This window comes from Cebidichthys violaceus, unplaced genomic scaffold (genome assembly GCF_023349555.1).
Source record: "Cebidichthys violaceus isolate CVI_PGR_0920_01 unplaced genomic scaffold, fCebVio1.0.p SCAF_8, whole genome shotgun sequence".
NCBI classification, from domain to species: Eukaryota; Metazoa; Chordata; class Actinopteri; order Perciformes; family Stichaeidae; genus Cebidichthys; species Cebidichthys violaceus.
Window position 1 is genome coordinate 16,895,636 of NW_027176964.1, and position 13,768 is coordinate 16,909,403.

The window sequence follows — 13,768 nt, forward strand, 5'->3', positions numbered from 1 at the left end:
GTTTTTTTTAATTTGTACTTCTTCCAGTTTCCATCCGTAATAAGTTAGGAATTAAAGGCAGCGTTGGTAATCTTGAGAAACTAGCAGGAGTTGCTCAATTTGATCATAAAACCGAGGAACCCAGCTCAGTGTTGCCAACTATTTTCCAATGAAAGTAGCTCACAGCACAAGCTCCATAAGTTACTCAATCTAGCAAGTCCAAATCAACACTGACAGCCCGTCCCGTCAGGCCTCTACCCAGAAACACTCCCATGTTTAACCTGGGGGCGAAAACTCCTGGACCGTATATAAGAAGGGAAAACTGAGAGGAGTGAATAGCAGAATATGAGGCAGTAGGCAGACGGGTAGACCGTTCTGTCTGAGGCTGGCGTATTCTAGCAGTCAGCATCAGCTATTCACTGGCTAATTGAAAGGATGAGGGCTACTCTTCACTAACACTCCTCTCTCCACTGTCTGCACACGGGGGGCTGGTTGGTAACAAAAGGTATATCTGCATAAAAGTCACCCAGCTCCAGGTCAGCCAATAGCTGAATTCAATTGCAAATTACTAGTAGAGGGCAGTCACAGTATTTCGAATTCAAATACTTTGCAAACAATCAAGAATGCTACTGAATCTAGTATCAACACTACTGAATACTAAATTGGTTTTCATTGGTTTACTCTTTAAGATGAACCAGTAGAGTCTTGAAAGTTGCTTGAGATGTTTAATTTTGCTTTCATTTGATCAAATTAATAGTATTGTTTTGTCTCAATGCAGTGTTTGGTGACAGATTACCTCAATGGTTCACATGTAAGCAGTGTCCAGCAATCAAAAATCCTACATAAGTACAAGTACAAAAGTATTGCGTGGAAGTAGAAATGTATACAAATGCTCCTTGTCCGTTGTATTATTGCATTTGGTATGTGAGGCCCCACATTCCTCAGCAGGCAGTTGGGTTGACAGCGGAGGGTTGTTGAGTTCACCTGGGTCTGTCAGGCTATAGGAGCGGGTCCCGGTGCTCACCGTCTCGCTCACCTTCCTGCAGAACCTTTGTCTCGTTGTGCCGGGTTTTCAAACCTGCCGCACATCTACAGCATGGCGTTCATCACACACCGACTTTGCTGATGTGCCGATTGCTGTCTCACCTCACCTCACCTCCCAACTGTTATCTGATCTGCCGTATGCTACACTTCATAACTCTCATAACTTCAACATATCATTTCACTAGTTCACGTTTGTAAAGATGCAACAGTGAATGCCAGTGAATTGATTCAATAACCCGTGAGCCGATCATATGAATATGTCGCCCCGTATGGTGTTGTTAGTAGATGAATTGTTGAGCTCGTGTTACACCATCCACACATAATCAATGAGATTAAACATGTTTAAAATGTAAATTTTTTATTTTTTTAGGAGCTAGGAAAAGAGTAAACCAAATAACTTTGAACATAAGTTTGTACAATGTAGCTAAAATCGGGAAGCAGAGCGATTATGCCGTATTGTGAGGGGTACAAGATGAAGATATCTCGTGTGTTCCAGACTCCTGGTCACTGGAGACAGTCGGTTTAATGATGATGATGACGATGATGATGATGATGATTCAGGCCTTGTCGGACGCATTATGTTTGAAGGCTAGACCTCTAAATTCAGCTCCTTCAGAGTTTGCATTTTCTCAGCAATGACAAAACACACTCAGACGTAATCTTACAATGTTGACATTAATATAAAATAAGCAAATTACAGATGGTAATTACAGATGAGTTAAGCGAGGACACCGTGCTTCTTCAGCTCCAGGTGCTTGAGGGAAGGCATGCCGTTCAACAGGAAAAACAAAAGCTAGAATAAACTCTTCATGTGTGGAAACCACCGTATACTGAAATATAATAAAAAAACAAAATAACTTATTGTAAATACAAAATAAATTCAAACCTTTCACTACGGGGGGGGGGGACTTTTACAACTCAGATATTTTGTATTTGCTTAACATGAGTGTGTGTTTAGCCGAACGTGAACTCTCGAGCATTCAAGTGTCAAAAGGTCGGGTCAGTTTGACCCGCTGCATGGCAGAAAGGGCCAATAAGCCCGGATCATATTACTTATTTGAATTTTTCTATTATCGAAGTACTCAATGCGCACACAAGCCTCTTTTTACACAATCATTTAAGAACCCAGGGGGAACCCTTTCAAGTATTCGGGTTTTTTTTTCTTTGCCCCAATCAAATCAAAATAGTTTCTACACAATTACCAAAGAACAGCAAATCTCAAAAATAAACGACAGAAAATAAGAATACTAAAACGACAATCATACAAAAGTAAGGAAGGAAGGTTTTCTTCAATTTGAGAGATTGTATTTGCTTAACAGTCCTCCGGGGGTTGCTGTTGGCCATATTATTGGAACTTGGACAAAAACTACGTAGCACAAGAGCGCCGTCTGAATTATTTCCACGTGTTGGCGGTCTGCGAGATCGACGAGCGAGAGGGGATCATGTCCAGCAGGTACTCCCTCTGACGAGCGTCGACCGCGGCTGACGTCTTGTGGCCCGTCAGGCTGGGGTTCACGTAAGCCATGGTGACTCCTGAGAACATGCAAGAGAGCAGCGGGTCAAGGTGCGGGGCGAGCTGCGTGACGGCCATTTAACGCCTTTTGAGTTGAATGAGGAAGGAAAAAAGAAAAAAAGAAAAAAGCAGTAGGATTTCATAGTGACCCACGACCCCCACAACATTCAGACAGATGCAAAAGGAAAAAGTGACGAATGATACAAATGTCTGCTCTCGGGGTTTACTAGTGACACCCAGGGATCAACAGCACACCACCAAACCAGGGGCTAAAGCAGGAAGAGTGAGATCACTGGCAGGGGGAGAGCTGGAGAGTGGGATTGCCTTGTCCGAAAACATTTCCTCCTTAATTGTATTTTTTTTGAGATAATACTAGAAGGCCACTTTTGGGATAAGATTCCCTAACGCTAGAAACAAATTTGGACATGTGACGTTCAAGGATTGCTTTTGGACCAGACAGGAATTTGAAAGACAGCCGATGTCAGCGGGCGGCCCGGTGTTAATGTGAGTCTACCTGTGTTGCTGTGGCTCTGCTTCTTCCATGCAGTGGGTGAGGCACTACCGCCGCTGATACTCCTGCCGCCGGCGATTCCGCTGCTGCTCACCTTTGAGCTCTGGACAGAGCGGTGGGAAACGTGGGCATGCTTACCTGGCCGGCTGACTAAAGCTGCAGCCGCCACTGCGCTCTGCAGCTGGGAGGAGGAGGAGAAGGAATGGGGGACGCCCCTCACCCCCAGTGACGAGACACCATGGGACAGCTGACCCTGGGAGCTCTGAGGGGAGCGAGGAAACACGGAGACCAGGTTGTGTTACAGTCGCATCAAACGGCACGAACGCTTCTCTTTAAAACAGATTCCCACCTGCTTGATGGAGTGATGGTGGACCATGTTGGCTCCTCGACTGGCCTGGTGCAGGTGCTGGAAGGAAGACGCTCTGGCGTGAGCCTGCTTCAGCTGCTGAGACAACCCCCTCTCCGCCTTCATCGACGAAGAGGATGAGGAGCTACCGTGGGACACTTGCGAGGACGTCTGCTGAAAAATACGCTGCTCTATTTCCTGCTCTTGCTGCAGTGCTTTGACGAACGCCGCTTTCAGCCTATTGGTGTGCTCAGCTTTCAAAACCTTTTTCTGACTGGATGACATGCAGTGTTCGCAGAGGACAGCCCCGCCTTTTGTCTTGTCATGCCTCCAGCGGCAGGTGAAGTCGGTTTTGCACTGGGTGCAGGTGAAGGGCTCTCTGGTAATGTTCCTTGACAGCGCTGCGCCTGTCTTTCCTGGATGGAGAGAGATGAGGAAACCCAGAGGCACCGATTGGAAAAACATATTGGCGTCAAAGAAGTAATAAGAAAGCAACAGACACAGGTAAGCAGCAGGTAAAAGTGGGAAAAAGAAAAGCAACACACCTCTGTGGATCGTATCCAGCAGATTCTGTACCACTTCCTCCAGTCCCACCAGGTAGATGAACTCGTTGTTGGCTGCAGACGGCAGGAAGTTGAACTCCGGCGCGGGAGGCTTGGGTGGGGGGATCTCCAGCAGGGTCTTCTCCAGTTGTTTCCGTAAGGCGAGTTTAGCTGCAGCTTGGCGGCTGGCCGGAGAGTCATTCATGCTAACCACAGACACGCCGCCGCCGCCGCTCCCCGAGGATGAGCTCTTCAAACTGGATGCCGAGGCCTTTGAAGACAAGCAGACGGGCGTAAACCTCCAGTCCGGATCAGAACGTTCTTGACCTGCCTCAGACAGCGTTCAGCTGCAGATACATAGTTAACTTAGAATGTGGACAGGAGACTCCGACGTCACGTTTAATAAAAGCCATGGAAGAAACCCTCAGTGAGAGAACGCATGTATGGACTAAGACTAAGTCTGACAGAAGCTAACGCTAGCTTGAGGAGCCAGTGGAAGCTCAGCTCTCTTACTAAAGAGATTTATTGAACCAGATGTTTTTATCTCACGAAACGCATCTTTTTCTGCATCTGCACCTACTTGGTACAACAACATTCTTATAACCCCAAAATGATGCACCGATAATAAGGGTAAATAATCACACACTTCGGTTGGACTGGAGCTACTATTGTATTACGATTGTAGAATTCAGGAAAGCCAGGCTTGCCTTTCCCCGGCATTAACCGGGAATATACTTTTTTTTTTTATGGTTTTGAAAGCACCTGTGAAATACTGACCAGTGTGTGAGCACTACTACCAATTCTAATGAGGCCTGCGTTGACCGTGCCTCTCTGGCCATGGACTGCAGGGGCGGAGTTCCTGGGGCCCAGCAGCAGAGGAGGGGGTCCCGAGCCTCCAGAGGCAGCCAACTGCTGCTGCTGCTGCTGGCGGAGGGCCTGGATCTGCTGTGGAGATACAGAGATGGGCTAACCAGGACAATGAGAGGGGTGACACGGAGGGACATCACAGACAAAAGGTAGTGGAGGACAAGGGGAGGGGCATCAAAAGCACCGAGGCAAAGGGCACACACACAAAGAGAGAAAGGCGCAGAGAGAGATCATAAGTCCCGAGTTTATGAGTCATTATTTCCCTGCTAATTGTCCCAGAGTGACTAACAGTAACACTACCATTGACCAAAGACAACATTGTCATTTTAATATCCTGCCGTATTAATAATATCGGTAACGTTTCCCCGCGACTCACCTGCGCCCCTCTGACCAGAGGCGGCATTATAATCTGGGAGCCGTGTTTGGACGACAGCTGCTGCCCTCCTCTCACCAGCGGCGGAGGGATGACTGTCCCCGAACTCCTGCCTGTCAAAATCTGCTCAGAGAGAAAAAAAAACACACAACGAGGAAACGGGTCAACTACAGGCGCCAAGACTCAGATGTGCCGATTGGTGCATGGCTGCGGTTGAATAGGCTTTTTCTTTGTGCTTAGAAAGATTCCTAGTTGAGTGAAATGAAGTATTTCAGTAGCAGCCATGATCAGAGAAGGAGAGGTGGTTCACTGAGGTACACAGCTGGAGATGATGTTGTCCAACAGTTCCTTGCAACAGCAACATTTGAAGCAACGCTCCATTAATTGTACGCTCTGGATAAATTGAAGACGTCCTTCTTAGGAGGCAGAATACTATCTTAATTAGTACATTCAGTTTGTCACTGTGCTCATTTCCTTCATTATAATGAAGTTGCTAAACAATATGTTGTAAGTGCAACTGGGTTCTCTCAGCACTGCCGTCGTGTTCTCCTATAATAATAATAAGAATAAATTCTTCTTCATATCCGTTCCGTGAACTTGGGACGTTTTCAATTCGAGGGCAAGGAAAAGTGGTGAGGAAAAGGACACTAGGAGATAACATTTTTTGACTATTCAACCGCAGCCCGTGTGTCAGAGAGGAGCATTAACCTGCTGAGTGCCTTTATTGCTTGTAATTGTTCCTCGAATGAGAGGAGGAGGAGCAGAGGAGCCAGACAGACCTGTGGGCTAAAAAGGAAATGGAGACAGATATTAAACAATAAACAGGACGCTCGAAGTGGAGGCTGGTGTCGTGGGGATGTGCAGCTGTTCGTGTGACCCTGTGGCCGTGCGGGTAGTAACCCTTTACCTTCTGGAGAGCGTCCTTCTGTATCTGGCTCTGGCGAAGCTTCTTCAGCAGCACCAGCTTGGCCTCCTCCAGTCTCAGCTCCTCCTTCAGCTGCTTAATGATGCACTCCCTCTCTGCTGGGCTGCTCTTCTACGCTCCACAGATGACAACATCACTCGTAAAAAGAAGAAGTCTCAACTGTCCATTAACAGCCATGCATCCTGGGATACTGAAACCCTTATGAGTGCAACTTAAATCTGTGAGGTTAGAGAGACTCAGCCGTTCACACCGAGGCTGAACTGACAGTCAAAGCGTGGGCTACGATTCAAACACGTCTAGCTCTGTGTGCTCCAGTCTCACCATGAGCAGGTCTGCGTCCAGCTCCTTAAAGTGGCTCAAGCCGTTCATCGGAGGACTGGGGGAGTCGTTATCCGACAGGATGATGACGTCGTCGTCTTCAGAGGACGGAGGACGCTTCTCTCTTTTTATGCTGCTGGACATAAAGTAGGACAAAGACATTCTTATATATATATATCCAGCAATTATACTGGATATAGTGAACACAGAACTGCATTACCGGTAAATAATTTATTAGTCAAATAACATCCCGTTTTCCTCTTATTCCACACGATCTGACCGTATCACAAATATCCAGTTCCAGCTGGTTCTATCTTTTCTAATATCAACCATTAGTAATGTCTGTATTCATAGAGATCTGCTCCTCAACCGCATTCATCATTTGAATCCGCTCCGCTACGATCTAGAAGGTCCACATGTCCTCCTCCACGCGGCTGATCTTCATGCTGACGCCGCTCCAAACAACAGAACGGTCCTGAACAACAAGGTGGAGCAAGGTGGGACCTTCAGCTCCGGGTCAGGTGCTCCACTGTGCTCCGCCTCTCCTGTTGAAACAGGATCCTGTGGCAGCGCATTACAGGCGTCTTGAGTCATTCGGGGGGGTGACCCGTAGTCATTCAAAGACCGCCAAGGAAATTAAAGCAAGTGGGAACGTGAAAGCAGATGACCTAAATTCTGAAACGAAGTGGCGCTCAAAGATCGAAAGAACACGAGTAACGTTCTTCTCAAAGACACGGGTGGCCTTGCGATTACACAGATTATGTATTCCTATGAATTCGTTAAAAGTCTACACACGAAATCGTGAGGCCTGTCTCTTTATGTGTGTGTGTGTGTGTGTGTGTGTGTTGGTCTCTCCTCGGGGCTTAGCGCCATCATCACTTCCTGTGGATTAATCACTACTCTTCCAAAGAAGTCACGTGACCTCAAAGTCATCGTCACGTGACCCACTCACTTTTCCTCCTCCTCCCAGCCCCCCTCCCCCCTCTCCCCCCCCTGCCCTCACTGTTCCTTCCACTGTGGAAACCATGGCAACAAACCGGCTGGAACCGGTTTGTGACACACGGCTTCATTTTGTGTGAGCGGAGTTTTTAGGGTTCAGGTGCTGAGTGGAGGGGGGGGAAATGGAGATGGTCTAAAAAAGATAAAAGTTAAACATCACCTCTGAGGACAACCCCCCCCCCCCCCACCCCCCCTCTACCCTATACAGTAATCCACTATCATAAAAGTAACTTTAGATTCAAACAGTGTAATTCATCCTTTTAAACATTACGTTTTTCAGCCTGATTGTTACTTTTTTTGACTGAAAGGTCACGAGGTCGTCCCAGCTGAAGAGAGTTCACTAGAAGAAATAGCCGTTTATGTTCTCACCCTCTGGAGGTGCTCATGTCCACGGGCTGCTCCTCCGTCTGAACCTCCACTTTAATGGTGGCTTTCACCTCTCCTGCAGCCAGCGTGCCACCGGACGCCTTCGTCTCCGCCGCTCGGACCTGGCTCCTCGTATCCGGAGCCGGCTCGGCCCTCACCTTGCCGGCTCTGTCATCGCAGTCGGTCCGATTGTCTGAGCTGGGTTCAACCGTGGTCTGCTGTCTCTGGGTCTGCTCCTGATCCTCCTTCACCGGCTGAGAGGCCGAAGGTAACGCTAAAGGTAACGCTAAAGGTAACGGCGAAGGTAACGCTGAAGGTAACGCTAAAGGTACCGCTAAAGGTACCGGGGACGGGCTCTGCTCCTGCTCCTTCTCGAGGTCTGGCGCGACCACAGTCTGGCCCTGATCTTCCCGTGTCAGTTCAGAGTCGGGCTCAGGTTCAGTTTGTTCCCGTGTTGTGGGTTCAGAAGGGTCCAGCTTAGGCTTTTTGCTTTCATTTTCAGCGTCAGACGTCTCTGTGGACTGCGGAGCGGCATCCTTTTCCAGCGCCCTCTTCTGGCTGCGCGTCTGGCGGACGGCCTCCTCAGACATCCCCTGCAGATACAGGAAGAAGTAACTGCATTATTACATGGAGTTTGTTCCCATATTGATTTCAAATCAGACCAGAGTTATATGGGTAAATACAAACACGTGGTTGTGATTGTGGGCCTATCGTTCAGAACGTAAGCAGACAGCGCTGACCTCGAGTCAGCTGTAGGGGACACGGGGTGACTAAAATGGCCCCCAGACAAAACATGTGGGATTATGAAGGTCACATGACCAAGATGTCGACTCGAGTATAATTCCACAACAATCCATCCAGAAGTCTGTAAGCACTCAGTGTTCAGAACCAAACTAAATATCTGAAGATACGAACAGAAAGCTGCTGCAAAGAGACATCAAACAGAAGCACACATGTGACAACAGTGGAATAAAATCAGAGTCAAATCTGACTCGGGGAACATACTAAATTAACTGGAGCATGAATTTGGTTAAAATATTCATAACAACTCATCCAAGTATGTTAGTTATTTATGTGTGTAAGTGAAGTTGTGTTGAACCGTTCTTCTCTTGAGACCCACACCACAGAGCACCGGGTCCATTACCACCAGGTCCGAAGAACTCATCCAGTCCCACCGCCTGGTGACATGCCACTCTCAGGTGTGCAGCGGTACAACGTACGGACTCACATCGGACCCGGACAGCGGCTGCTCTGATGGAAACCGCAACACATGCGGACGCTAAATCCAGGTTTCCTGTACCGTATAGTTACAAAACACATGACGGTAAATGACCTGATGGTGGTCACCACGCTGGAAACAAAAGGGAAAGTGTGACGGTTCATCTTCAGCTGATGAAGTAACTGAGTCAGTATAGAAATGACACAGCGGTTCAGATGTCGAAAGATCACGACACACCTGCATGCAGATGATCATTTAAACAAGGACACGAATAACCAGGTTCTCAATGTTCCCACGTGAACTTCATGTCATCAGAATGAGATCAGAACCAGGGCGAGACTCAAAGACCGGCACTCTACCTCCCGTGTGGCGGTACGTACGGTACGAACACGTGCTGGCCCACATGGAGCGCTGCAGGGGGGGGGGGGGGGGGGGGCGACCTGTGCTCCAAGTTCAGAGTCGCAAACAGAAAGAACCGTGAAAACGTCCTGAACCACATTCATGCATTTCTGTCCTGTGCCAAGTCCGTCTGAGGCCCTCAGTCCGCCCACATGACGCTCCACAGGAAGCTATGGTTTGTTGTTTTTTTTTTTAGAGAAAATAGGACTAAAGTTAACCCTTACAACCAACTACTTCTATGTGACACACACACACACACACTGTACTCACACTTCTCCCCCCCTCCCCTTCCTGTTCATGGCGGTGAGCATAAAGCACACAGTGTGTCTGTGATGTACACACACACACACACACACACACACACACACACACACACACAAGCTACACATACAGAGTCACAACGCAGCATGCAGAGCAGTCACCTGACAGCACAGAGCTGACCGAAGTTTGGTTCTTTTAATGCTCTGACATCACTGAGACACACATGACATGACCCTTCCCAGGATTCAGTGGGACACAAAGCACTTTTCCTGCCAACCGGTTTAGACCGGTTGGCCAGTGTGTGTGTGTGTGTGTGTGTGTGTGTGTGTGTGTGTGTGTGTGTGTGTGTGTGACTGAGAGAGAAGCTGGATTTAACCCCTCAGGTGCCGGAGTAGACGGCGTGCTTCCACAACGACGGCCATTACACACATGTGTGTGTGTGTGTGTGTGTGTGTGTGTGTGCTGAGGAGAGTCGTGATGGCATTATGATTTCTGATGCACACAGCTGTGAAATGATGCGGGGGGGGGGGGGGCCCTCTCACAGACACCGACCCTGTCTTTATAACAGGGGATCTGAATGGCTGACAGGTTTCACATTTCATCTCCATGGCAGTTTACACATATTTCCATCAAGCACACACACACACACACACACACACACACACACACACACACACACACACACACACACACACACACACACACACACACACACACACATCCAAGAGTTTGACATCACATGCAACCAGTGCAAAGGCTCTGAAAGCAAAATTCAACTTCACACTTTAAAATCCTTCTACGTACACAAAGTTAACGTACAAGTAAACCGACCGTTCACTGACACACACGCACACACACACACACACACACACACACACACACACACACACACACACACACACACACACACACACACACACACACACACATCGGGATGAAGAGCTAAGCTGCCTAATTCAATATTACACTTTTCTAGTCTCAGACTCGAGACAGTTTCACGGTACGATTATCATAATTATCTCGCCGGACATTATAATCTGGATAAATATTCAAATAAAATGGAAATCCTGGAACAGCATTCAACGACACTGTGAGGACATCATTGTGCGGCGTGTGTGTGTGTGTGTGTGTGGTGGTCATGGTGATGTGTCCTACTGTCCTTTAGTTTGAGGCCTTTAGCTGTCACTACTCTATTAATACATCTGTATCATAGAAATATAGCTTTCCATCAGCGCTCAGTTCTGACATTATTTCTCCTCCATTTCCCAGCATGCTGTTGGGTTCTTCCACTGTAAGCGAGGGCACACTGGTTGAGATATGTGCTTTAAATGCAACGCAACAATGTGGGGAAAACATCATTAACATCTGCATTGTAATGACATCCCAAGGATCACTACCGTGTCATCTTATTGCAGCATGCAGGTGCTTGACCCGGGCAGAACACTCGTACGTTGCTCTGGTATCAGACCGCCGCCGCTATCAGGGCGCCGCTCAGCCGAACCCACATTTATCTACACCTGTCTCGTTTCCGTTGCCGAGGTGGTTTTTCATCTAGTCCCCCGTGGATCACCCGTCAATCACTCAATCGCCCTTCCGACTCACTCTCAGCCATCATCTGCGTCTGGCTGCACACACACAGTGTGAGTAATTTAACCACTGACCAACCTCTAAACCTGTGAAAAACACAATTCAACGCCGCGCTGGATTTACAGTAAACTGAGCGCCCACGCAGTCACAACAAACTGCTGCACCAGCAAAATGTTTGTGTCGGATGTCTGAAGAAAATAGATTTAATATGAGCTGGTAGGCTTTTAACTAAATCATTTAACTTGGGAGCTGATCACTAAATAACTTAAAAACTCTTTAAAAAAAAAAAAAAGTCTGCAACTAGCTCCACTTTCTACACAAAACAGGCCAATCGGTGCTGCCTATATGTTTGGTGAAGTCATCACGGAGGCCTGACTGAGCAGCTGCCCTGTGACCCCTGCAGTCATGTGCAACAGCTTCACGTGTGGCCAGCGGACGACCCTTTCCAGAACAGTGGCGATCACACAGCCGTCATACGCACAAGACCGTGTGTGTGGGAAAACAACAAAACTGAAACGTCCCAACACTTCCTGACTCACTCGCTCTTGTGATAACGCCATGAATGCAGTCACTCCATACGACCAGCGGACGTCACAGCAGCGAGCGCTGTCAGAGCAAAGCGTTCTCCACTCTTCTAACCAGTGCTTTAGTCAACCCCTTCTCTAAAAAGGCAACGTGGATTTTGCTCACTGGTCATAAACAATGCCAGCATGTAACAGATTAACGTGCAGATGACTCTTTACTGGGGCGTTGTTCACGTCAACGGCTGACTTGTTTATTCCAGATCTCCACAAGAGGCAATGAAGCTTCCTACCAGCAGATCCCCGCACCGTCCTCAGTCTACAGGACGAGCACAGTAGCTGGCTTCAAGTGGCTTTGTTGTGCACAGGAACTCAAAAACAATGATCATTGATTACTGATAGGGATGTTTACCACACGTGACAAAAAGTAGAGCCGCAGCAGTCAGTCGATCGACGGACAACGAGTCAGAAATGATCGATTGTTCAAGTGACGTTTCAAGCAAAATGGTCAAAAATTCACAAATATTTTCTATTCTGAATTCCAAGATTTTGGATAACGAGACATGTGAAGACGTCACCCTGGACGTTGTTATCATTTAATAAACCAGGCGATTAATCTGGAAAATAATCAGCACTTTAAGCAATATGTATGAAAGCAGTGGCGTAGTTGTCGCCCTAATACAAAACAATAACCTCTGAACTCTGTAACATTACGTAACAATAAATCAATCAAATCAATAATGAATGAAACAATTTAAGGTCATGTATTCCTTTCTTAATTAGTCTTATTAAGAGCACGCTGCAGTTCAAGCTGTAGACTACATTATAATGGTCCCTGAGAACGCTAATAAATAATAACGTCACAAATATTATGTAATAACACCTCATATAACACCTCAGTAAGGCTCAATCGAAACCAACGTCATTGAAAGTGCAATTAAGCCTGAATGTCTTAAACTAGCACGAATACAGTGAGCACCAGCAGCACCCATCATAACACAATATTAAAACGCTGCATGTGGCTTTTGTCAACACGCCGGCTTCCGTCGTATTTATCCATTCGGTTAAATATTAAACGCCTTTATCCCAGTGCGTACAAATAAAGAGACAATAGACAAATTAGTATAAACTGATTAAACTGGGCCTCACTGGTGCCTAGAAACGTGTGTGTGTGTGTGTGTGTGTGTGTGTGTGTGTGTATGTGCGCGCGCCTGTCTGGGTGAGACAGAGTGTGTGCGGTGTGTGCCAGAGAGAGTGTACGCGTGTGTGTGTGTGTGTGTGTGTGTGTGTGTGTGTGTGTGTGTGTGTGTGTGCAGCTTTAAGAGGAGGAAGACTACGGTTGTCACAGAGCGAAGTAGGAAGATTAGCTACCAGATAGCAGAACCAACACTGGTGCCAATGGGGGCTTAAAGCGAGCAGCGGCGTCCACCATTAACGTCCCGACACCCAGTACACCATCCCCGCCACACTCAGCCCTTTAACCAGCTACACCCAGCCCCACACTACATGTGCAACCAGCCGGCTCTTTTTTTTTGTGTTGGTATTATTGACACCGCCTCAAGAGGAGGCGAGCGTGTTATTAGTACAGCGAGCTAACGTTAGCTAACAGCGACGCAAACACAACAACACGAAGCCACTTTAGCATCGCATGCGACGTGGACGCAACCGTCTGAACGTCGAACGGCTGTCCGGAGACACTTTAACCAAGTCAAAGTGAGCAAACTCCTCCGAGCCGAGCTCACCAACGTTGACCCGCACAACCCAGAACCGAGCCCGGACCGTTGACTTGGCTGCCCCCCCCCCCCTCCCCTACCCCCCGATGTGGGACAAGCATCAGCTCGAAAAGCGGGCACAAAACTTTTCCACCTTACTACCGTAGCAGTGAGGCTCAGCGGGACCGTGTACCTGAGGTGTCCCCTTCCGAAGGGAAACCGAGTCGGAACTCGTACGTTTCATCGACCCGGCCCCACAAGGAACCGAGCGTGCCGCGAAGAGCCG

The 13,768-nt window shown here is 47.8% G+C and overlaps 1 protein-coding gene across 5 annotated transcripts; it reads right to left on the bottom strand.

Annotated features, from left to right (window-relative positions):
* Positions 1-1,364: 1,364 nt before the first annotated feature.
* gatad2ab (GATA zinc finger domain containing 2Ab) lies at positions 1,365-13,768 on the bottom strand. 5 transcript variants are annotated; one of them, XM_068737967.1, is made up of 11 exons: positions 13,676-13,768; positions 7,787-8,376; positions 6,422-6,554; positions 6,083-6,211; positions 5,884-5,961; positions 5,179-5,298; positions 4,713-4,901; positions 3,939-4,206; positions 3,397-3,809; positions 3,186-3,309; positions 1,365-2,556 (listed from the first exon to the last, which is right to left on the bottom strand). In XM_068737967.1, exons 1-11 carry the CDS (start codon positions 13,724-13,726, stop codon positions 2,417-2,419), a joined length of 2,235 nt encoding a protein of 744 aa, XP_068594068.1. In that variant the 5' UTR covers positions 13,727-13,768; the 3' UTR covers positions 1,365-2,416. The 5 variants fall into 5 exon arrangements, with proteins under 5 accessions (XP_068594068.1, XP_068594065.1, XP_068594067.1 ...); XM_068737964.1 differs by having other exon boundaries at positions 3,051-3,309; positions 6,422-6,551; positions 13,676-13,767; XM_068737966.1 differs by having other exon boundaries at positions 3,051-3,309; positions 4,713-4,877; positions 13,676-13,767.

What these genes read in the sequence shown, in the direction of transcription:
- gatad2ab (XM_068737963.1), bottom strand. Translation starts at nt 13,726, where the DNA reads ATGAAACGTACGAGTTCCGACTCGGTTTCCCTTCGGAAGGGGACACCT. An exon ending in TTCGGAAGGGGACACCTCAG is followed by an intron (nt 8,377 to 13,675) that starts GTACACGGTCCC and finishes CTGTATCTGCAG; the next exon opens with GGGATGTCTGAGGAGGCCGT. An exon ending in TGGACGCAGACCTGCTCATG is followed by an intron (nt 6,212 to 6,421) that starts GTGAGACTGGAG and finishes TGTGGAGCGTAG; the next exon opens with AAGAGCAGCCCAGCAGAGAG.